Source organism: Spermophilus citellus (assembly GCF_964194105.1).
Source record: "Spermophilus citellus genome assembly, chromosome: 13".
Classification (NCBI taxonomy): Eukaryota; Metazoa; Chordata; class Mammalia; order Rodentia; family Sciuridae; genus Spermophilus; species Spermophilus citellus.
Genome location: NC_138193.1, coordinates 57819163 through 57838087, shown reverse-complemented (window position 1 = coordinate 57838087; position 18925 = coordinate 57819163). Strand labels below are relative to the sequence as shown.

The following is an 18925-nucleotide window of genomic DNA, read 5'->3' as shown; positions in this document are numbered from 1 at the left end:
CTCGCCTGGCATGCACGGGGCGCTAGGTTCGATCCTCAACACCACATAAAAATAAAATAAAGATGTTGTGTCCATTGAAAACTAAAAAATAAATATTAAAAAAAATCTCTCTCTCTCTCTTTAAAAAAAATTGATACTTGTACTGTAGTTTTTCCTTTGTATTTTCTCTTTCTAAGTAGAATATAAGCTTAGAATTAGGGACCATGCCTTAAACTTCTTTTACATCCCCTAAATATCTATTCCAGATAAAAAATATTTATCAAGAACACAATGAACAGTGTGGTCTCTTACCTTTAGGTCACGATGGATAATAGGTGTTTTGCATTGATGCAGGCGGGCAACAGCTTCACAGGTATCACAAAATATCTGCAGCACTTCATTCTCTGTAAAGCCTGTTTGCAGGCGCTGGTTCATCAGGTTTACCACCTGGCCTCCTGATAGGGGTACAAAGAAGAGGTTATAATCTTAGTCAAACTGGTCATGTAGACCAGAAGAATGAATGGCTATCCAAAGAGGAGCAACCTGAACTAAAGTTACTGAACTAATCACCAGTCAAGTCAGACTAAATCCCAGGTGTCTAGACTCTTGGTTTGGAATTTGTTTTCTTACAATCCAGTGCCTCTTCTAATACATCAAAATCACTTTCTTTATTTCACAAAGTACTTCAGATGTGAGCTGCCCTTATTATGTCTTCAAGATTAGTAAAAGAACTGACAATATTGCCTTGCTATAGTTCCTTGGTTTTACTATGCCCGTTGGGTATGAGATAAGGCCACAGCCTCAACTTGTCCTCTTTTAGTAAGAATCAGATGGCACAACAGACTCAGGCAGCAGGAGAAATACAGTGTTAGTTTGCACTTTAGGAAAAGCTTGGTCTCTTTGGTTTCACTACTTAACTGCCTGGCCTGTGCAAATGCTACGCCAACCTTCATCTCTAAGATGAAAAGACTGATGACCTCTCTCACAGAATTATCCAGATCCCTGAATGTTCCTGTATTGCCTGGTCTGTAATTGGGCGGAAATAAATTGTCAATTTGGTAGTATTTTACAAAATCATGTTAATAGCTCATATAATGAAGGCTGAAATTACTAGATCTCATTTTTGAGATGAGCAACATATTTAATTTATATTAAATTATATATTTATTATATATGAGCAACATATTTAATAGGCAGTATTGTTAATGGCAGAAAAATGTTAGTGGAACTAAGGGCAATTACAAAACAGGGCACAATAAGACAATGATCCAAGCTTGTAGGTGCCAGGTGCTTAGCTAAAAAAAGCCAAACCTCTAAACAATAGTTGTATGGAACACAGTCAACTCTGAATACTCATTTATCAGTCTGGATTCTCAAGATAAATGTTGGAAACTTCAAGTTTCCAACTATTTAAACTCCACAGTTAACAGCAACATCATGTGAATGTAGCCTTACTAGGAATTATAGCTCTCGAGTGAGGAGAAAGTTATTTCCATTGGACAGAAAGGATTCTTTTACCCCATTACACAAGGATGGTGGTGTGAGTAGGGGAAAAAACATACAAGTGTGGGGGCAGGGAAGCTGGCTGCTTCTTTATTCCATCTGGAGTTGGGCCTTTATTATGTGCCTTCATGACTGGTTTTAAAGCATCACAAAGGACACATTCATTCTCATTCTCATGTGTTCTCATTTATATACATGACCACACCTTCCCAAACCTAACAAAAATGGGGATCGTATTATTTATCACTGTCAATTATTTGTACCACTGCTCTTGCAATCATAATCAAGGTTGACAGCAGATTCTATATCTTTACATCCTCTTAGTTTTCCTATCTGTAAAATTAAAATGACATACTTCAGGGTAGGTACAATGCACATTAAATGAAAGAATCCTTATGAATTCTCATGCCCTTGACAATCAAAATGCTAGAGAAATGAGAGATTAAGGGTATGGTTCATATACATACCTCTACAAAAGTCCATCAGAATGAGAACTTCCCATACATCGCCGCTACTCACATTGTTGATACTAGAATCAATGTAACCCACAATGTTCTTGTGCCCTGACAGGTCCCTCTGTGAACAAGAGTTGAGAAATATATTGTCAATTACAGACACCAATAGGGACAGAATTAACTAGAAACTTCCATTATTAGCATAGATAACTTCAATACACAGAGACAAAACTGATAGTTTTGAGAAGTAAGAGTAAGAAGCTGAGCCAGGAACAGGTTTCCAGGGGTCCTGAGAGCACAGCCTGGATTCCAATGGCAACTCATGTCCCTAATGAATCAAATCACTCTCCAAAATCTAAATTCTAAAGTCAATGCACACAGAACACCTACTTGCTCACCACACCAGTGCCCTATATAAACCAGAAGCAAAGAACTCCCTCACTCCAGAAATACTGCCTAGGAGGACAGAGACAGTATGAACTATTTACATGTATAAATTTACATGTATAAATTACAGGAAAAAAATGGAGGTTTCTTTGCCCTGGTTGTGGAGGCAAAAATGATTTCAACTTGACTTTTAAATGATTCATATTGCTTCTCCCTTTTGAAAATACATGAAAAGAATAATTGCTTTACAAAGTTTTGAAGGGACTACAATAGCATCCAGATCCAAGCATTTTGCTCAAATTAAGCCTTTCAAGCTAATCAACTGGGATATAAGATAGGGAATCAGTCAAAACTGCATGTGATCTCTCAGGCTGCTTGGGGAATTCATTCATCCAACAAATATTTACTGAGCATTTCCTATGTGTCAGGAACCATTTAGGCATTACAAGTTGCCTAACACCTGGGTATAGTCATTTTAACATCCACAGAGGCAGATCTTGAAATTGAAATCCAAGGTCATTAAGATACTCTGCTGGAGAAAGAAATTGAGCAAGTTGTGTAATATGATTCTTAGGCAAATATAAGGTAAAAAAAAATAGTTTTAATAAATTGTTTTACTTTTGTTTTTGAAAACTTAGGGGAAGGAAATGGAAACTATGTGGTTCTATGAAAGCCTCCATACAAACTTGGCAGTTTGGACCATAAGAACAGAAATTACTACTACCCTAACAGAGATTTAGCTTTTTTAAAGTCTTATAATCTGAAATTACATACAAAAACAAGAGGAAACCTGACAGTACCAAATGAGTGTGCTCGAACTCTGAGCTCCAAAACTCATCAGACCTTTCCTCTGACTAGACAGAATGAATGGTCAGTGACTCCCCAAAAGGTAGAGAGAGGTAGAAAGTGACCACAGGAAAACTCTGAAGACTTCTGTGAGAATAAGTTCAGAGAAGGGATGGGATAGAGGTGAGAATGGACCTGGACTTGCAAAGAATTGGAGTTGAGCAAGTAGCACCTGTGACTACAGGTTATTGTTTTAGAACATTATGCTTAAGAAAGTAGCAATGAGGGGCTGGGGATGTGGCTCAGGCGGTAGCGCGCTCGCCTGGCATGCGTGCGGCCCGGGTTCGATCCTCAGCACCACATACCAACAAAGATGTTGTGTCCGCCGAGAACTAAAAAATAAATATTAAAAAATTCTCTCTTTAAAAAAAAAAAAAAGAAAGAAAGTAGCAATGATGGGCCTGGGGGTTGTAGTTCAGTGGTAGAGCACTTGTCTGGCACACATGAGGCACAAGGTTCGATCCTCAGCACCATATAAAAATAAGTAAATAAAACAAAGGTATTATGTCCATCTACAACTAGAAATATTAAGGAGGGAGGAAGGGAAAGGAGGGAGGGAAAGAAGGAAGGAAGGAAGGAAGGAAGGAAGGAAGGAAGGAAGGAAGGAAGGAAGGAAGGAAGGAAGGAAGGAAGGAGATTTTAGGATGGGAGGAAAGTGAGTGCTGGAGAGTGAAAGGGGCCAGAAGAGAACTGATGAGGATAATTGATAGAAAAAAAGTTCTGTAGGTAAGAGGGTAGGGACTAAGAGTACTATTAAAAAAAAAAAAAAAACTGATCTCAGAGTGATCTTTATTCTTCCCCCTCGCAAGCAAAAAGACAGCAAGGATGGATATGCACATTGGGTTAGGGATGAAGGAAAAGGGAATTCAAGTGAGCTCAGATCTGTGGTTTTGTTTTTGACAGGCTGTCTTCAAAATGTGCAGGGTGAAAAAGAAGTCTGATGAGACAAAGGGCTTACAGCATCTGTTTTGGAACATATATAAGGGAGATAATGAGGCTGAAAAGCAGTCACCAGAATTCAAATTTAAAAAAAATAGAATGTGATTTCAGAGGCCTATTCCTCCCTCTGCCTTTCTGTCTCATCAATAACTCTTCTAGAACTTTTTTTTTTTTTCCATTTATACAGACTGAGAAGTAAGAAGAACTGGAGAGAAGCTCTTTTAAACCAAAATAAAGACCATCACATCTTTCAGGTGTCCACAAGAAAGAATGAAAGACCAATATCTTCCCATTTAACTGTTTTTAAAAGAAAACAGGCAATACTATCTCTGGGTTCACCTAATCCCAAGAGGATTAATAAAGCATCTGGAAATATGGAAAAAAAATTTTGGTAAAGCCATGTTATCATTTGAATCTCCAAAACTGACAGTGAAACATGAATCCCCAATGTAACAAAAATAAGAAGAGGGGTTTTTAGGAGGTAAGTAGTCATAAAAGCAGACACCTAATGAATGGGATTAGCAGTTTTATATAAAAAAAAGATGGAGAGAACTGCCTAAACCTTTTTCCTTCAATCATGTGGGACAAAGCATCTCTCCCCTCCAGAAAAAGCAGCATTCAAGGTGCCATCTTGGAAACAGAGGCCCTAACTAGACATGAACCCTGCAGGTGACTTATCTTAGGCTTCTCAGCCTCCAGAACTGTGAGAAAATAAATTTCTGTTCTTTTTAAATTGACTAGTTTCAGGTACTTTATTATAGCAGCACAAATAGCCTCAGACAAGCCAAGAGGAAGTTAAAAAAACATTAGATAATTAAGATAACTAACATCTGCAGATGGTACCCTGCAGTTTTCCCAGATGTTTGCTCATGGTTCAAGCCCAAACTGCTGTTCATTTTGCCTTCTTCAGAAATCCTAAGATACATCCAAGCAGAAAACAGCCTCTCTTTAGAGAGAAACAATGGTATTTACCTTTAACAACTTGATGATGCATCAACATCTCAGATTTTGAAGTAAAATGCCCTGAGTGTAGAACTCTGATGGAGAAAATTTGTTTGAAGGGTTACAAAATATAGAAATTCTTAACACAAATTGGGACTGATTCACACTTAAGGTACACTGGCAGAAGCTTTTGTTAAGAGCAAAAGGTCAGAAGATACCTGAGCATTCCACTGGCTTCAGTTGAAAGACCAGCTCCAGGCTTGCAGAACCAAACTGGAGGTGAGGTATGAGACGGCACCATAGGAAGCACTTCAGCCACCGCCTGCTTTTTCATGAAAAGGCAGGATGTGGGGAAGATGCTTTGCTGTCCTTGATTACTATTATTATTTGGAGTACTGGGATAAAAGTCTATCTGATGAATATAAATCAAACATAATTTTTAGGGGATTGAGGAAGGTTCAGTTAAACTATAGATTAAAGCAGTGATAAATTTTAAAGAATTTGTGTTGTCATAATAAACTTTAACTATCATTAAATAACATTAATAAAATACTGACAAACTGTTATTAGATTTGCTTTTACTAAATCAATATTTTAATTGGTTTGAAGTAATCTTATTAATATTCATATTTAATTCTTAAAGTACTGAATAATCTTTTTCATAAATACATGTAAAAGCTTCCATTTAAAAACCAGGCCTTTAACCCAGATTCTATAGATTACCACAAATGTTAAATTTATCCGGGGTCCTAAATAATGATGCTTGTAGCTTAAACAGTATTCTGTCCCTAGCTCTAAAATTCCTGCAACAAATACCTAGTTAAGAATCTGAAGTCCTTATAAGAAAACTGTAGACATCTATGAAAACCTTGATATTAAACAAAGATAGCAACCTAAATAGCATATCAATAACATGCCACCCTCCATAAAATGTAAAAATGAGTATTGTATATAATTAATTTATATACTCACATATTTGCTCAAGAAATCCCTTCCTTGGAGTTTCAGCCTTGTGTCTACAAAAAATCCTGATGCTAAGAATGCTTGCATTTGCAGATAGAAAGTTTACAAAGAAGTGTCTTTACCAGCTTTGAAACCTTCCATTCAAATATTCAGTGTAAACCTTCCATTCAAATATTCAGAGGTAAACCCAAAAGCTCATGTGTGTGACAATGCAACAATTATCCAATGTGAAATAATGAGATTATGAGAGGTAAGGCCTAATATGTGGATTACTTTACTGATATGAATAAACTGGGCAGTACAGTAACTGTAGATAGGTAGGGTGTGGCTGGAAGAAGTAGGTCACTGGGGATGCCTTTTTGGTTTAGATTTTTGTCCCTGATGAGCAGAGCACTTGCTCACGCTCCCTCCACCCCTTCCTAATTGCTATGTCCAGAGCTGCTTTCCTCCTACATGCCCTTCCACCATGATGTCCTCCTCACCTCGGGCCCACAGCTATGGAGTCAACTGACTATGGACTAAAACTCTAAAACCATGAGCCAAAATAATCTTTTCCACCTCTACTTTGTTTTTATCAGGTTTTCTGATCACAGCAATGAAACTGTTGACTAAAACAGATGACTTGGCACTACTGCTGCTACTTCTGGAATCACAGTATGATTCCATAGACCCTATCAATTGAATTTTAGGTTCTTGATTTAAAGATGAAGGAAAATAGTTCTAAGGGCTGGAATGAGTTTACTTCTCCCAAGGTTGTTATTAAAAGTCATCTTCTGCTTTACTATTCTCCCTCTTCTTTCCCTCCACAACCCTAAGTTTCCTTTATAACTCTCTTCAAAAGGAGTTATTCAAAGGCAAACAAAAACTATCAATTCCAATGCAGTAGTAAAATAAACAATGAGATCTGAGCTGATTCTGGAATTCCACTGGAGGCTCAGCTGAGCTTCTGCCACATAAAGAATTCCAGATAAAAATTCTTCCTAGCCTGGGGTGAGGCACTAGGTTCCATCCTCAGCACCACATAGAAATAAACAAATAAAATAATGGCATGCTGTCCATTTACAACTACAATAAATAAATAAATAATCTGTTCTTAATCATTAATTAATCCTGTACTTACTGAAAAGATCTATAAAGTCATCTAGAGTTTGATTTTTTCAAGCACTACATCTCAGACTATAACGTTTGGATCTGTCCTCAGAGGCTCATGGGTTGAAAACTTGGTCCCCAGCTGGTGATGCTATTAGGAGATGGTGGAAGCTTTATGGGGTGGGCCTAGTTGGAGGAAGCAAGTCACTGGGAGCCTTTCCTGAAAGGGTATATCTTGTGCCCCTCCTTCTCTACTTCCTGGTGGCCATGAAGTGAGCAGCTCTTTTCCACCATACCCTGCCTGCCATGATGTTCTGCCTCACTATAGACCCAAAAACAATGGAGTCAAGTGACTACGGACCAAAACCTCTGAAACCATGAAGTAAAATAAGTTTGTCCTCCTTTATCATTATTTCTCAGGTATTTTTTTCACATTAAGAGAAAAATAACACAAAGTTTAAATAGATATAAATCACCAAGAGATCCTGATAAAAAGCAGCTTCTAATCTAGTGGCCCTGGATAAGACCCGAAGTTCTAAGTTTATAATAGGTTTATACTTCTGTTCCTGGTCAGTGGTACTTAATAAAGCAATATCTAGTGTAGTGGACAAATATTTGCTTGTTTATATGGTTACCAGTCTATAAGGAGAAAAATAGCTTGCTCCAGGACATAAATCAATCAAATCACTAAGATAATTTTTCTTCCTAGTAAGTTTTTACCTATGAGGAAAACAAACAGTTCATTGATTTATATGCTGGCACAAGATCCTCTAAGTAGCAACCATAAATTTATATATAACTGATTTTTGACACATGTGCCAAATCAACTCACTGGGCAAAGAATGGTCTTCTCAAAAAGTGGTGCTTCAACAAGTGATGCATATCATATGCAAAAGAATGATTCTGGATCCCTACTCATACCACTTACAAAAATCAACTCAAAATAGATCAACAGACTAAAAATTCCTCACAGAAAATGTTGATGATTCCTTGTGGTAAAGTTAGGTAATGGGGTTTTGGATATGACACCTAAATCATAAGGAGAAGGCAGAAAAACTGCACTTCATTAAAATTAACAACTTATGTGTTTCAAACAATTCTAAGAAAGTCAAAGACAAAACTTAGAATGGATGAAAGATTAAATCATACATCTGATAAGGATTTAGCATCCAGAGTATTTAAAGAATTGTTACAACTTAACCACAAAAAGACAACACCATGTAAAAATTGGCAAAGGATCCAAATCGATACCTTTCCAAAGAACATACACAAAAATGTCAAACACATGAAAAAATACTCAACATCATCAATCATTATAAGTGTAAATTAAAACTACAGTGAGGTATCACTTCACACCAACTAGGAGGAAGGCTATAATCAAAAACATAACTAGGAAAAAAAATGTTGATAAGGATGTGGAGATTATAACCTTCAGATATTGATGGTAGAAATATAAAATAAAATGGTACAGCTGCCAAAACAATCTGGCAGTCCCTCAAAAAGTAGTTATGATATGACTTAGCAATTTCACTCCTCTGTATATACTCATAAAAATGAGAACATTATGTTCACACAAAAATTCATACACAAATGTTCACGGCACCATTATGCAAAATAGCCAAAAAGTGAAAACAAATGTCCACCAACTGATGACCAGATAAATAAAACATTGTACATTTATACAGTGGAATACCACATAACTATAAAAAGGAATGAAGTACTGGCGCATGTTACAACATGAATGGATTTTAAAAACATTATGGTAAGTAAAAGAAGTCTGATATATGAGGTTACATACTGAACGAGTCCATTTACATGAAATGCCCACAATATGCAACTGAGAGTAAATTAGCAGTCACCAGGGGCAGGAAAAGGGAATAAGGGGAGTCACTACTAATAAGTAAGGGGGTCCCTTTTGGAGTGATTAACAAAAGTGTTCTGCAATTAAAGCTGAAGATTGCATAATCTTATGAATATACTAATAATCATTGAGCCATATGCTTTAAAGGAGTTAATTTTCATAGAATTTGAATTTTATCTCTTTTTACTTATTTTTTGGTTCTGAAGATTGAACCCTGGAGCCCTTTACCACTGAGCTACAACCCCAGTTCTTTTTATTTATTTATTTTAATATTTACTTTTTAGTTTTAAATGGACACAATATCTTTATTTTACATTTATGTGGTACTGAGGATCAAACTCAGTGCCTCAAGCATGCTAGGCAAGCACTCTACCACTGAGCCACAACCCCCGACCGTTATCTTTATTTTGAGAAAGGATCTCCTTAAGTTGCTGAGGCTGGACTCAAACTTGCTATCCTCTTGTCTCAGCTTGCGGAGTTGCTGGGATTATAGGTGTACACCACTGCACTCAGTTTAGCTCAATAAATAGCATGGCAAGCTGAGAATAAATAAATTTTTTAAAAGGTAAACACACAGGGGAAATAAACAAAAGAAAAAATATTGTGAGTACAACTGATCTACAGCAACGGGGCAGCCCATATGTGAATCCACAATATATACTTTGATAAGTAGTTTTCTTGGAATAATGCCGTTTCCTTAGGCCTCCCATCCACACAGTCCTCACCACTGGACAAGTCTTCCTCATATCCAGCAGAACCTCTACCTCCTGATCTTATAAATCAGTATTCTCTAGAGCAAAATTATTGAGTCTATTTTTCACTTCATAAATAGGTGAAATAGTATTATTTAGACTGTCATCTCATCTCTATGTTGAACATTCTCATTTTCTTTGACATGATTTTTAAGATCATTTTGGCTGCTCCCACCTTTATGTTCTTTGCTTTGCTATAATTTCTTTTATAAGAATAGCTCCAGGAGGTACTGAGGATATAGCTCAGTTGGTAGAGTGCTTGCCTCATATGCACAGGCCACTGAGTTCAATCCCCAGCACTACCGGGGGTGGGGAGAAGAATGATTCCAGGCAATAAATGCAATACTCCAGGCCTGGTCTGAGTCATGCAGAGTAAACCAGCACTACTACCTCCTATAATTCTATTAATGTAGCTAAAATTACATTCTTCTTTTCTTTTGGGAGCCACATCACACTATACATTCAAATTGAGTTAAGTGACCACTTAATACCTAAGTCTTTTTCCATTCATGCTGTGTTTAATCTCTGCCTCCCCTGAACAATGCTTGTAAAGTTGATTAAAATAAAAATCTAAGTATATGACCTCACCTTGTTATTTCTTCTCATTATTATCAGTCCACTGCTCCAATTTGTAAGGATCACTTTATCACTCAAGGTAGGTGTTATCTTCCAACCTTATATTAGGTACATAATTGATAAGTATGTCTTTTATTTCTTTAACCAAATTATTCATCACATGTAAAATTACATAAAATTAATGGAAAGGTACTGTGCTTTTTTCTTAGAAAGTTTCCTCCAGATCAATATTAAACCATTAATCGAAATCCCCATGACCAGTAGCTTTTATACCTAACTGTATTAGTGGCCGGTATAGATGTTCCATCTTGCTCACAGAACTCTGGTGAATGTCCCTTTCAACAACTGGCCAAAAGCCACAGCAGTGGGATTGACTATATCTCCCTAAGCTCCCTAACCCAAAACTTCCCCAAAAGAAGGCAACACAGATGTGACATGGCTGCACTTACTGAACCTAAAGGTTCTCTGGATCCCTGTTTACTCATCCAAGTGACTACAATACAGATTAAAATTCAATTTTGATCAATGGGTGCTATATTAACATTCAAATAGTACAAAGTATTAGACAATTATCTCCTATTTCCTACTCCTGTCTCCATCCCTGAGAGGGAATCATTTTCATTCTCTCCCTCATCCTTCCAATGTTTTCTTTTTTTCAGGCAAATTTGAACAATATGTATCAAGTAAATACACACAACACAACTTTCTTACATTAAAGATAGCATCAAAGCATCTTTTAAAGGGATCTTGTTTCATATCAATCCTGAGTTCCTGGCTGCACAGAATCTACCCTCCTCCTGTTTGGAAATATGAAAACATGTGCCTGCCCTGAATTATCTGATTGCTTCTCTATTAGAGGAAAGTCTTCAACATCACCAGTGTCAGCTCAGAGTCCTCATTATGAAACTCAATGAGGATGTAATCCATCTGGGCAGGAGATATAAACACAGAACAGTGCTTAACACATTCTGAGCTTTAGATCTTTCCTGTCAATCTTTTCCTTCAGGCAAATAGATCAAAAGTCACACCTCCAACAGTCCATCATAAGTCAGAATCCCTTTGGTTCTATCAGAGCATACATCCAGATGTATCAAAGGACACATTCAAGACTCTAGTAAATGGTAGACAGCATTTATCAGACTAAAACGTAAAACCACTCTGGTGAAACCACTGATGGTTCTCTTTGCATTTAGGTGCCATATGCCCTTCCTTACTCCACTGTAAGTAAAGAGAGGAATCTGCTTTTTTGATTACTAAAACACAAGACTTAGCATATTAGAAAACATATTATACCTTTTAATTCCCTTCATAATTCTTAGAATTGCTAAGAAAGCAGGGCTAGAGATGTGGCTTTGATCAGGGAGAAGTCTGACCCTAGAGAGGTTAAAATCACAGGGCTTCAAATTAAAATTGTTGGAAAACTGAAACACAACAAAACAAAAAAGCTATAGTAGCATGAATGTAATCACTTAAACGAATGGACCAATTCCTTAAACAGAAAATATGACAACTCATTTAATATAAAACAAACAATCCAAAGAGTCTCATAACAATTAAGGAAACTAAACTTTTATTTTGAAACTCCCAATATAAAAATCTACAAGCTCCAATGGTTTCACTAGAGAATTCTACCAGATGCTTTAATGAAGAATCAACACCAATTCTATGCAATCTCTTCCAGAACACAGAAGAGAAGAAAACAGTCCCCAATTTATAGTATGTAGTCATTATTATCCCAAAACCAAAACTAGGGGGGAAAAGTTTTTTAAAAAATACAAACCATTTTCTCTCATAAATATAGATGTAAACATTCCTATCCAATACAAGCAAAAGAGAGTGTAACAATAGATAAAAACATATACCATGACCAAATGGATTATTAGAGGGATACAACACTGGTTCAATATTTGAAAGGTCAATCTGCTTTTCTTTAACATGCTAAAGATTAAAAAAAAAAATCACATGATCACATCAATCAATGAAGAAAAAACATCTTAAAAAATTCAATACCTACTCATAATCCCAACTCTTAGAAAAATGGGAATACAGGGGAAATGTCCTCAAATTGAATCTTTTAAATGTACAAAATACTCAAGCTAACCTTACACTTAATAATAAAAGACTGTGTTCCTTCTAAGATTGGGAATAAATAAAGGATGTTCACCCGTCATTCTTATTCAACACAGTACAGCAAGTTCTAGTCAGGGCAACTAAGGCTAGAAAAGGAAACATGAGAGATACAAATCAAAAAGAATGATATAAAATCACTTGTAGAAAACATTAAGGAATCCACAAAATGACAGAACCAGTAAGCAAGTATAGAAAAGTGTCAAGATATAAGATAAATATACAAAAGTTAATTTTTACCTATTGGCACTAAACACATGGGGCTGGGGTGGAGCTTAGTGGAGGTGCAATGTAGTATGCATGAGTGAGGCCCTGGTTTAATCGCCTGCACCATAAAAACATAATAACAATAATTTATAATCACCAAAACTAAACAACTTGATATGATTCTAAAAACATGTGTTAGACTTGTGCTCTTCTTTTTTTTTTTTTTGGTACTGAGAATTCAACCCAGGACCCCAAGAATACTAGGCAAGCCAAATGCCACTATACTCCCAGGTATATCCCCAGTCAAGACTTGTGTACTGAAAAACTACACAATGATAATGAAAGAAACCAAAGATATAAATAAATGAAGAGACTTACTATGTTCATTTATTGGAAGACTAAACATAGAAAAGACGTCAGGTTTTGCTAAACTGAAATGCAGGTTTAATGTAATTCCTATCAAAATTCCAGCAATACCTTTTATAGACATAAATATTCTGAATCAGATTGTTCTAAAATTTATACAAAAGGTGAAATGAACTAGAACAGGTAAAACAATATTGGGGGGGAAATAAGAGAACTTAGTATGATTTCAAGACTTATTATACACTACAGTAATCAAGGTTGTGTGGTATTGGTACAGAGATAAACAGCTCAAATGGAACAGAATAGAGAAGGGTCTAAAAATAGATGCTTTCAACTAAGTTGAGCTAATTTTTAATGAATAATAATAGAGGAAATATGACCTCTTCAACAAATGGTGCTAGAACAACCAGACATCCATAAGCAAAAATAAAAAAATTTAAAAATACCCTCAACCAAAATTTCACACCTTATATAAAAGTGAACTCAAAATAGATCATGGACTTAAATGTAAAATGTAAACTATAAAAGTTTTATTAAAAAAAATAGGAGAAATTATCAGAATTGAGAGCTAGGCAAAGATTTCTTAGACTTGATACCAAAAGTACAATCCATTATCAAGAAGCTACTGGAGGACCAGCTCTACCAACATGAGAAAGTAAAGCAAAAGAGGAAAAAAAGAAGGCAAAGGGAATGCCTAGGAGATTTCAAGATAAGGTAGCCAGTCCTGACTCCATCAAGTCAGAAGACTGGGAGAGAAATCTTCAAATGATTAAAAACAGATATAATATTAAATATATCTAAATACTCAAAAAGTGATTTACATAACTTAGGAAGTTTTATTTTTACACTGTCAAAAGTAAAGAGAAAACTGAGATCAAAAGAGGAAAAATAAGATAATTATTAATTCTGGTAAAAAAAAGTTAAATGGGAAAGGTTTGGTAATCATAGTCTACTAGAAGATTAAGCAGGAATAGTTTTTCTTATATAATAATGTAAAAACTAATACTAACATACCAACATACTGCTAAAATTTACTGGTATTTTGAAAGAAAGGGGCATGAAAATAATGTATTTAGGGAGAGGGCTATATAGGGGATGAAAGAGAGCTAAATTTTTACTTCCCACAGGTGATAAAATGGAGGGAAAAGCAATAGTAGCATGTTATTCTAAAATACATCAAAAGACTCAACTATTATGGTTACCTCTGGAACCCTAAAATGTCCTATGAGGATTTTATAGGGACTACTTGATTTTTTTTTCTTTTATAATCTCAGTTCAACTAATTGACTATGTAAGCTTTTGAAAAATATAAACTGAACTAAAAACAAAACTCTAACAGCCAATGTATGACTGGGCCTGAACCTGAACCCATGTAAATTAATTCCTAATCAGGTCAGGTCCATTAATTTGTGGGTACTTGTGGGCCTGTGCTTCTTAGTTCCTCCTCTAGAATGCCTGGCCAGTATAGAGTAAGTCCTCAAACATGTTCCTAAATGATGGGAGAATGTGATTGCTTTTCTAATACAAGTAAATGAATGAGAAGAGCATCCTAAGCAGAAGAAAACAGCAAAGCAAAGAAAGTGGGTGAGCACTGAGCAAGCATACTGCAAGTAAGGGGAGGATGAGGAACAAGGAGAATATAGGAATGGTAACTTGAAGCTGCACGACAGGGAACTAGAAGGAAATTGGCACCTTGCAGACAGATCCATGTATCCACATGGTCTAGAGCCTCAGTGGGTGGGTGGCTTGGTCTGCAATGGTGGCAGTTCCTTCCCAAATAGTTTCAGCTTTCTAAAATCCAAAGTAGTGCCCAGCTCTCTAAAATCCTGAGTTCTGTAAGCAGCCCAACTGCAGTCCAACTAGTTACTCTAAGCTGCCACTGGGCGAGTGAACCCACAAGGGGTGGACAAAGGCAAGCAAAGCCTGGTGGAATGTACACACTAACAGCCCCATGCAGTTTTTGAAACTCTTTACAAAAATATTAAGATTCAGGATACAAAGGAATCATCTCTGGGTGAACATATGCATCTGCTCTTACCATTATTTATATATTCACTTCTAAAATTTATTAAGACATTTATTCTATGTCAAGCAGTGTGTGGGAGTATAAAGTTTCTGATTTTAAGTAATTACTTTCTGATAGCAGAATGACTTAAAACATAACAGGTTAAGCAATATAATTAGTATAAACAAAAGTACTGTGGAAAACAAAGGAAAAACAGACTACATATTTAAAGGTTTTTTTTTTATTAAGCACAATGTCAAACCAAGGTAAAAGAAAGAGACTACTCTAACCTACTCCTGCAGCCATCACTCTGCTTTGATCATCAACTCATGACCAATCAATCTTGTTTTCTTTCAAACCAACTGATTGTTTTCAAGACATCATATTATTTCATCCAGAAGCACATAGGGAAATAGAGACTTTTTCTCTAAACAGAATATTAATCTGAATCTCGAAAAGTTAGTATGCTTTTTTAAAACTGAGGAATTATTAATGATAAATTGCAGATCTTAATATATTCAGTTGAGTTCTAATATTTATATACCCCTGTGTGACTACTACCTAAACAACAGATTTGCATGACCTAGAAAATTTTCATATGCCACTTCCTAGTCAAATTTATTTCTAGCACCATAGATCAATTTGGACTGTTCTTGGACTTTTACAAATGGAATCATATTTGTAAGGTTTCTACCTTACAAGCATTCCAGGTAGAAATAAATACATGTGCAAAATGTAAAGTTGTATAAGGATACGTTCATGGAGTGTTGAGGAGCCCAGATTGGGGATTGCTAACTGATAAAAGGACAAGACTAGAAGAGGAGGCTCACTGGAAAGTCAGGGTTTCCGGGTTGTATGCCACAAATGATTTCTGGGAAACAGGTTTATTAAATAAGCTTTTCCCAGGGCCCCAAACTACTTCTCTGATCTAAAAATTGTTCAGTTCTCTAATATGCTCATTTCTCCTCAAATTCCAGCTGAGATGACCAAGGCAGGAACAGGGTTCTGTATCTCCTGGCTCTTCACTCCCACTTGTCCAGAGGCCTCTGCCATCTCAGAAAAGGGAACACACCCCCGTGGCTTTCTTATAAGAGGACACAGTCTCTACCCCCCATTTTAAGCCAGCAGTCCCAGGTCCAAGGGGCAGCCTTACCATTATCTGGATTTCCCTCTTGCACACCTGGAGATCATGCTCATTGTTGACAAACATGCGTTTCAAGGCACATTTCATCCCATTGCTTGTCCTCACCAGAAACACGATAGCAAATCCACCTGCGAGAGAAATACACATATAAGCTCTTTTGAGTCATATTCAAAGAGCCATTCAGATGACTATTTGGCTGGAAGTTGGTACTGCTATCATTAATGGTACCAATGCCACCATCAGTCAGTTCTTTAGGTTGGCCTGGCCTAAAAGGGTATTTGCCATGAGGTATTAGATGCTTAGAACTCAAGAAATATTATCTGTGGGACTCAGGAGCAAGAAATGTTCCTAACATGTATCTAGGGATCAAGGAAGAAAAGTAATTATCTTTCAAAGAGCCTACAAATAACCGATGAGTACACAGAGGAAGAAAAAAGACCTAACTACATTCTAACCTCCATCCTAAGCTTTCTGATACTCTTTTAATTCTTACCACAATCCTGAGGCTAGATGTTATTTTTTCCTATGAAAACAAAGGCTCAAAGAGATTTGATTCAAATCAAGATTTATTTTTTACATGTAAGTCCAGTACTCTTTCCCTCTCAGAAAGGCTAGAAAGTTATTTCAATAATTGCTATTAAAAAGAGTTGTTGGGCTGGGATTGTGGCTCAGTGGTAGAGCACTTGCATAGCATATGAGACACTGGGTTCAATTCTCATCACTACATATAAGCAAATAAATAAACAAAGGTCCATCAATAACTAATAAAGATATTTTAAAAAAAGAGTTGTCAAGTGAGCTGAGCATAGTGGCACAAGCCTATAATCCCAGCAACTCACAAGGCTGCAGCAAGAGAATCACAAGTCAGAGGCCAACCTCTGCAACTTAGTGAGACCCTGTCTCAAAATTAAAAATTAAAAAAGAGCTGAGGATGTAGCTCAGTGGTAGAGCACCCCTGGGTTCAATCCCCCATACTATACACACACACACACACACACACACACACAGCTGTTGATTTATTTCAAGAAATTTCAATTTCTTCTCACTTTTCCTCACTCCATCCCTAATTCAAATCTAACAGTAGACCTTGAGGATTCCTTCTGCCCTCCCTAATTTATGGGTAATTTAGAAGATCCAAGATACAGGTATAAGAGTGATATTCTAATAGCAGACATTAGGACTCAATTATTGGGAAGACTTTTTTAACATCTGCACTAACCCTTCTCTAAAAGACAGTTTCCGGTTCATTAACAGAAATTTATATAACTCTAACAGGAATTTCCAAATGCTCTAAATTTCTTAGAGTGTAAAGTTCCACAAATTCTTAGAACTCCTAACCTCAACCTCACTCCCAAAGCAACATGAGGTGTTCTATGCCCTTATTAAGAGAATTATCTAGACAAGGTATGGCAAGACTATCAAAATCAAAGGCTTTGGAATGAGCAGCAGTTATACTGAACACTGCATCCATTTGCCTGCTTGAATACCTTCATCATTTAGCTTGCATATGTTGTCCATTTACTCTTGGCAGAAAAAAAAAAAAAATCACTAGGCTATTCTTTGTACAGAGCCAGTCACTAATTTGGTAGTGTGAACCCAGAGAAAACTCATCAGTATGGGAACCTGGCTGAGGTTATGATGTACTGAGGATGCAGCTCAGTGGAGCTGGGTGTTGGGGCTAGCAATCACCTGCAAATTTGTTGTAGATCAATAAATAGCTATTCTACAGAAATAAGTCTCAGGTGCCATTCTAATTCCTCTGAGGCTCAATGGCCCTTCAGTACCTGTCTATTAATGCCTATAGCATTTCCTATTTTATCTTTATAGTAATTACACTTTTTCAAATTAACTTGAGTAGGATTCTATTCCTCGCAACCAAAAAAAGTCTTACTCAGAAGCACTGTTTTGTGTTTTCATAAAACACACACATAATTCTGTGAAAGAACGTTTTTAATGAAATTAGAGGTTCTAAATGTGCATTATGGTAGCAATCTACCAGAACCTGTACTTTTGTATACTTGCTGCCACTACCTTCTTTAACATTCAGATAAACATGAAATTTTATCATCCAGTCTTTAATTTTAAACACTATGTCTCTAATCCTGATATCTCAATACCACTTCCCATCTTCTTATCATACATTACTCATTATCAATTTTAATTCTAGAATTTTGAGTATTTGTTTATTATATGCAGTGCTGGCAATAGAACCCAGTGCCTCACACATGCTAGGCAAGTGTTCTACCACTGAGCCATAACCTCAGCCCCCAAATTCCTAAATTCTAAGATGCATAATATTTATATTTTAATTTTTAGGGTATCAGAATTTGTCTTGTAATAAATATGTAATTTTAATGCAGCAGTATTTATCTTCTTTTTCTCTCCCCAAAATTATTAAAACCATGGATGTATATACTTTATTTTTTTTCTTTTCTACCAGTGATATTGGGGATTGGACCCAGGGCCTCATATGTACTCTATCACTGCATCCCCAGCCTTTTTTCATTTTGAGACAGGGTCTTGCTAAGGTGCCCTAGCTGGCCTCAAACTTATGACCCTACTGCCTCAGCCTGCCAAGTATCTAGGGTTACAGGTATGTCCCACTGTCCCCAGACCCTGATGCATATTAGAACTAGGGAAAGTGGTAGTATAAATTATAAAATTTCTACTTATATTCATAATTGTTTTGTACATAGTCCAAGTGGGTATTCACTTGACAGATACTTTGGATACTTTAAAATATCATACACTACATACTCTCTACTAGTAGTACTCTTGGATAGC

General features: G+C 36.4%; 1 protein-coding gene across 17 annotated transcripts in view; it reads right to left on the bottom strand.

The window, feature by feature from the left end:
• AAK1 (AP2 associated kinase 1) overlaps nucleotides 1–18925 on the bottom strand; it is a 175449-nt gene that overhangs the window by 79332 nt on the left and 77192 nt on the right. For all 17 annotated transcript variants that reach the window (XM_081264720.1, XM_081264711.1, XM_081264721.1 and 14 more), the window contains 3 exons: nucleotides 16151–16269; nucleotides 1950–2058; nucleotides 292–434 (listed from right to left, as the gene is read on the bottom strand). In XM_081264720.1, coding sequence (XP_081120846.1) covers nucleotides 292–434; nucleotides 1950–2058; nucleotides 16151–16269 — 371 coding nt within the window. The remainder of the gene's footprint in view (nucleotides 1–291; nucleotides 435–1949; nucleotides 2059–16150; nucleotides 16270–18925) is intronic.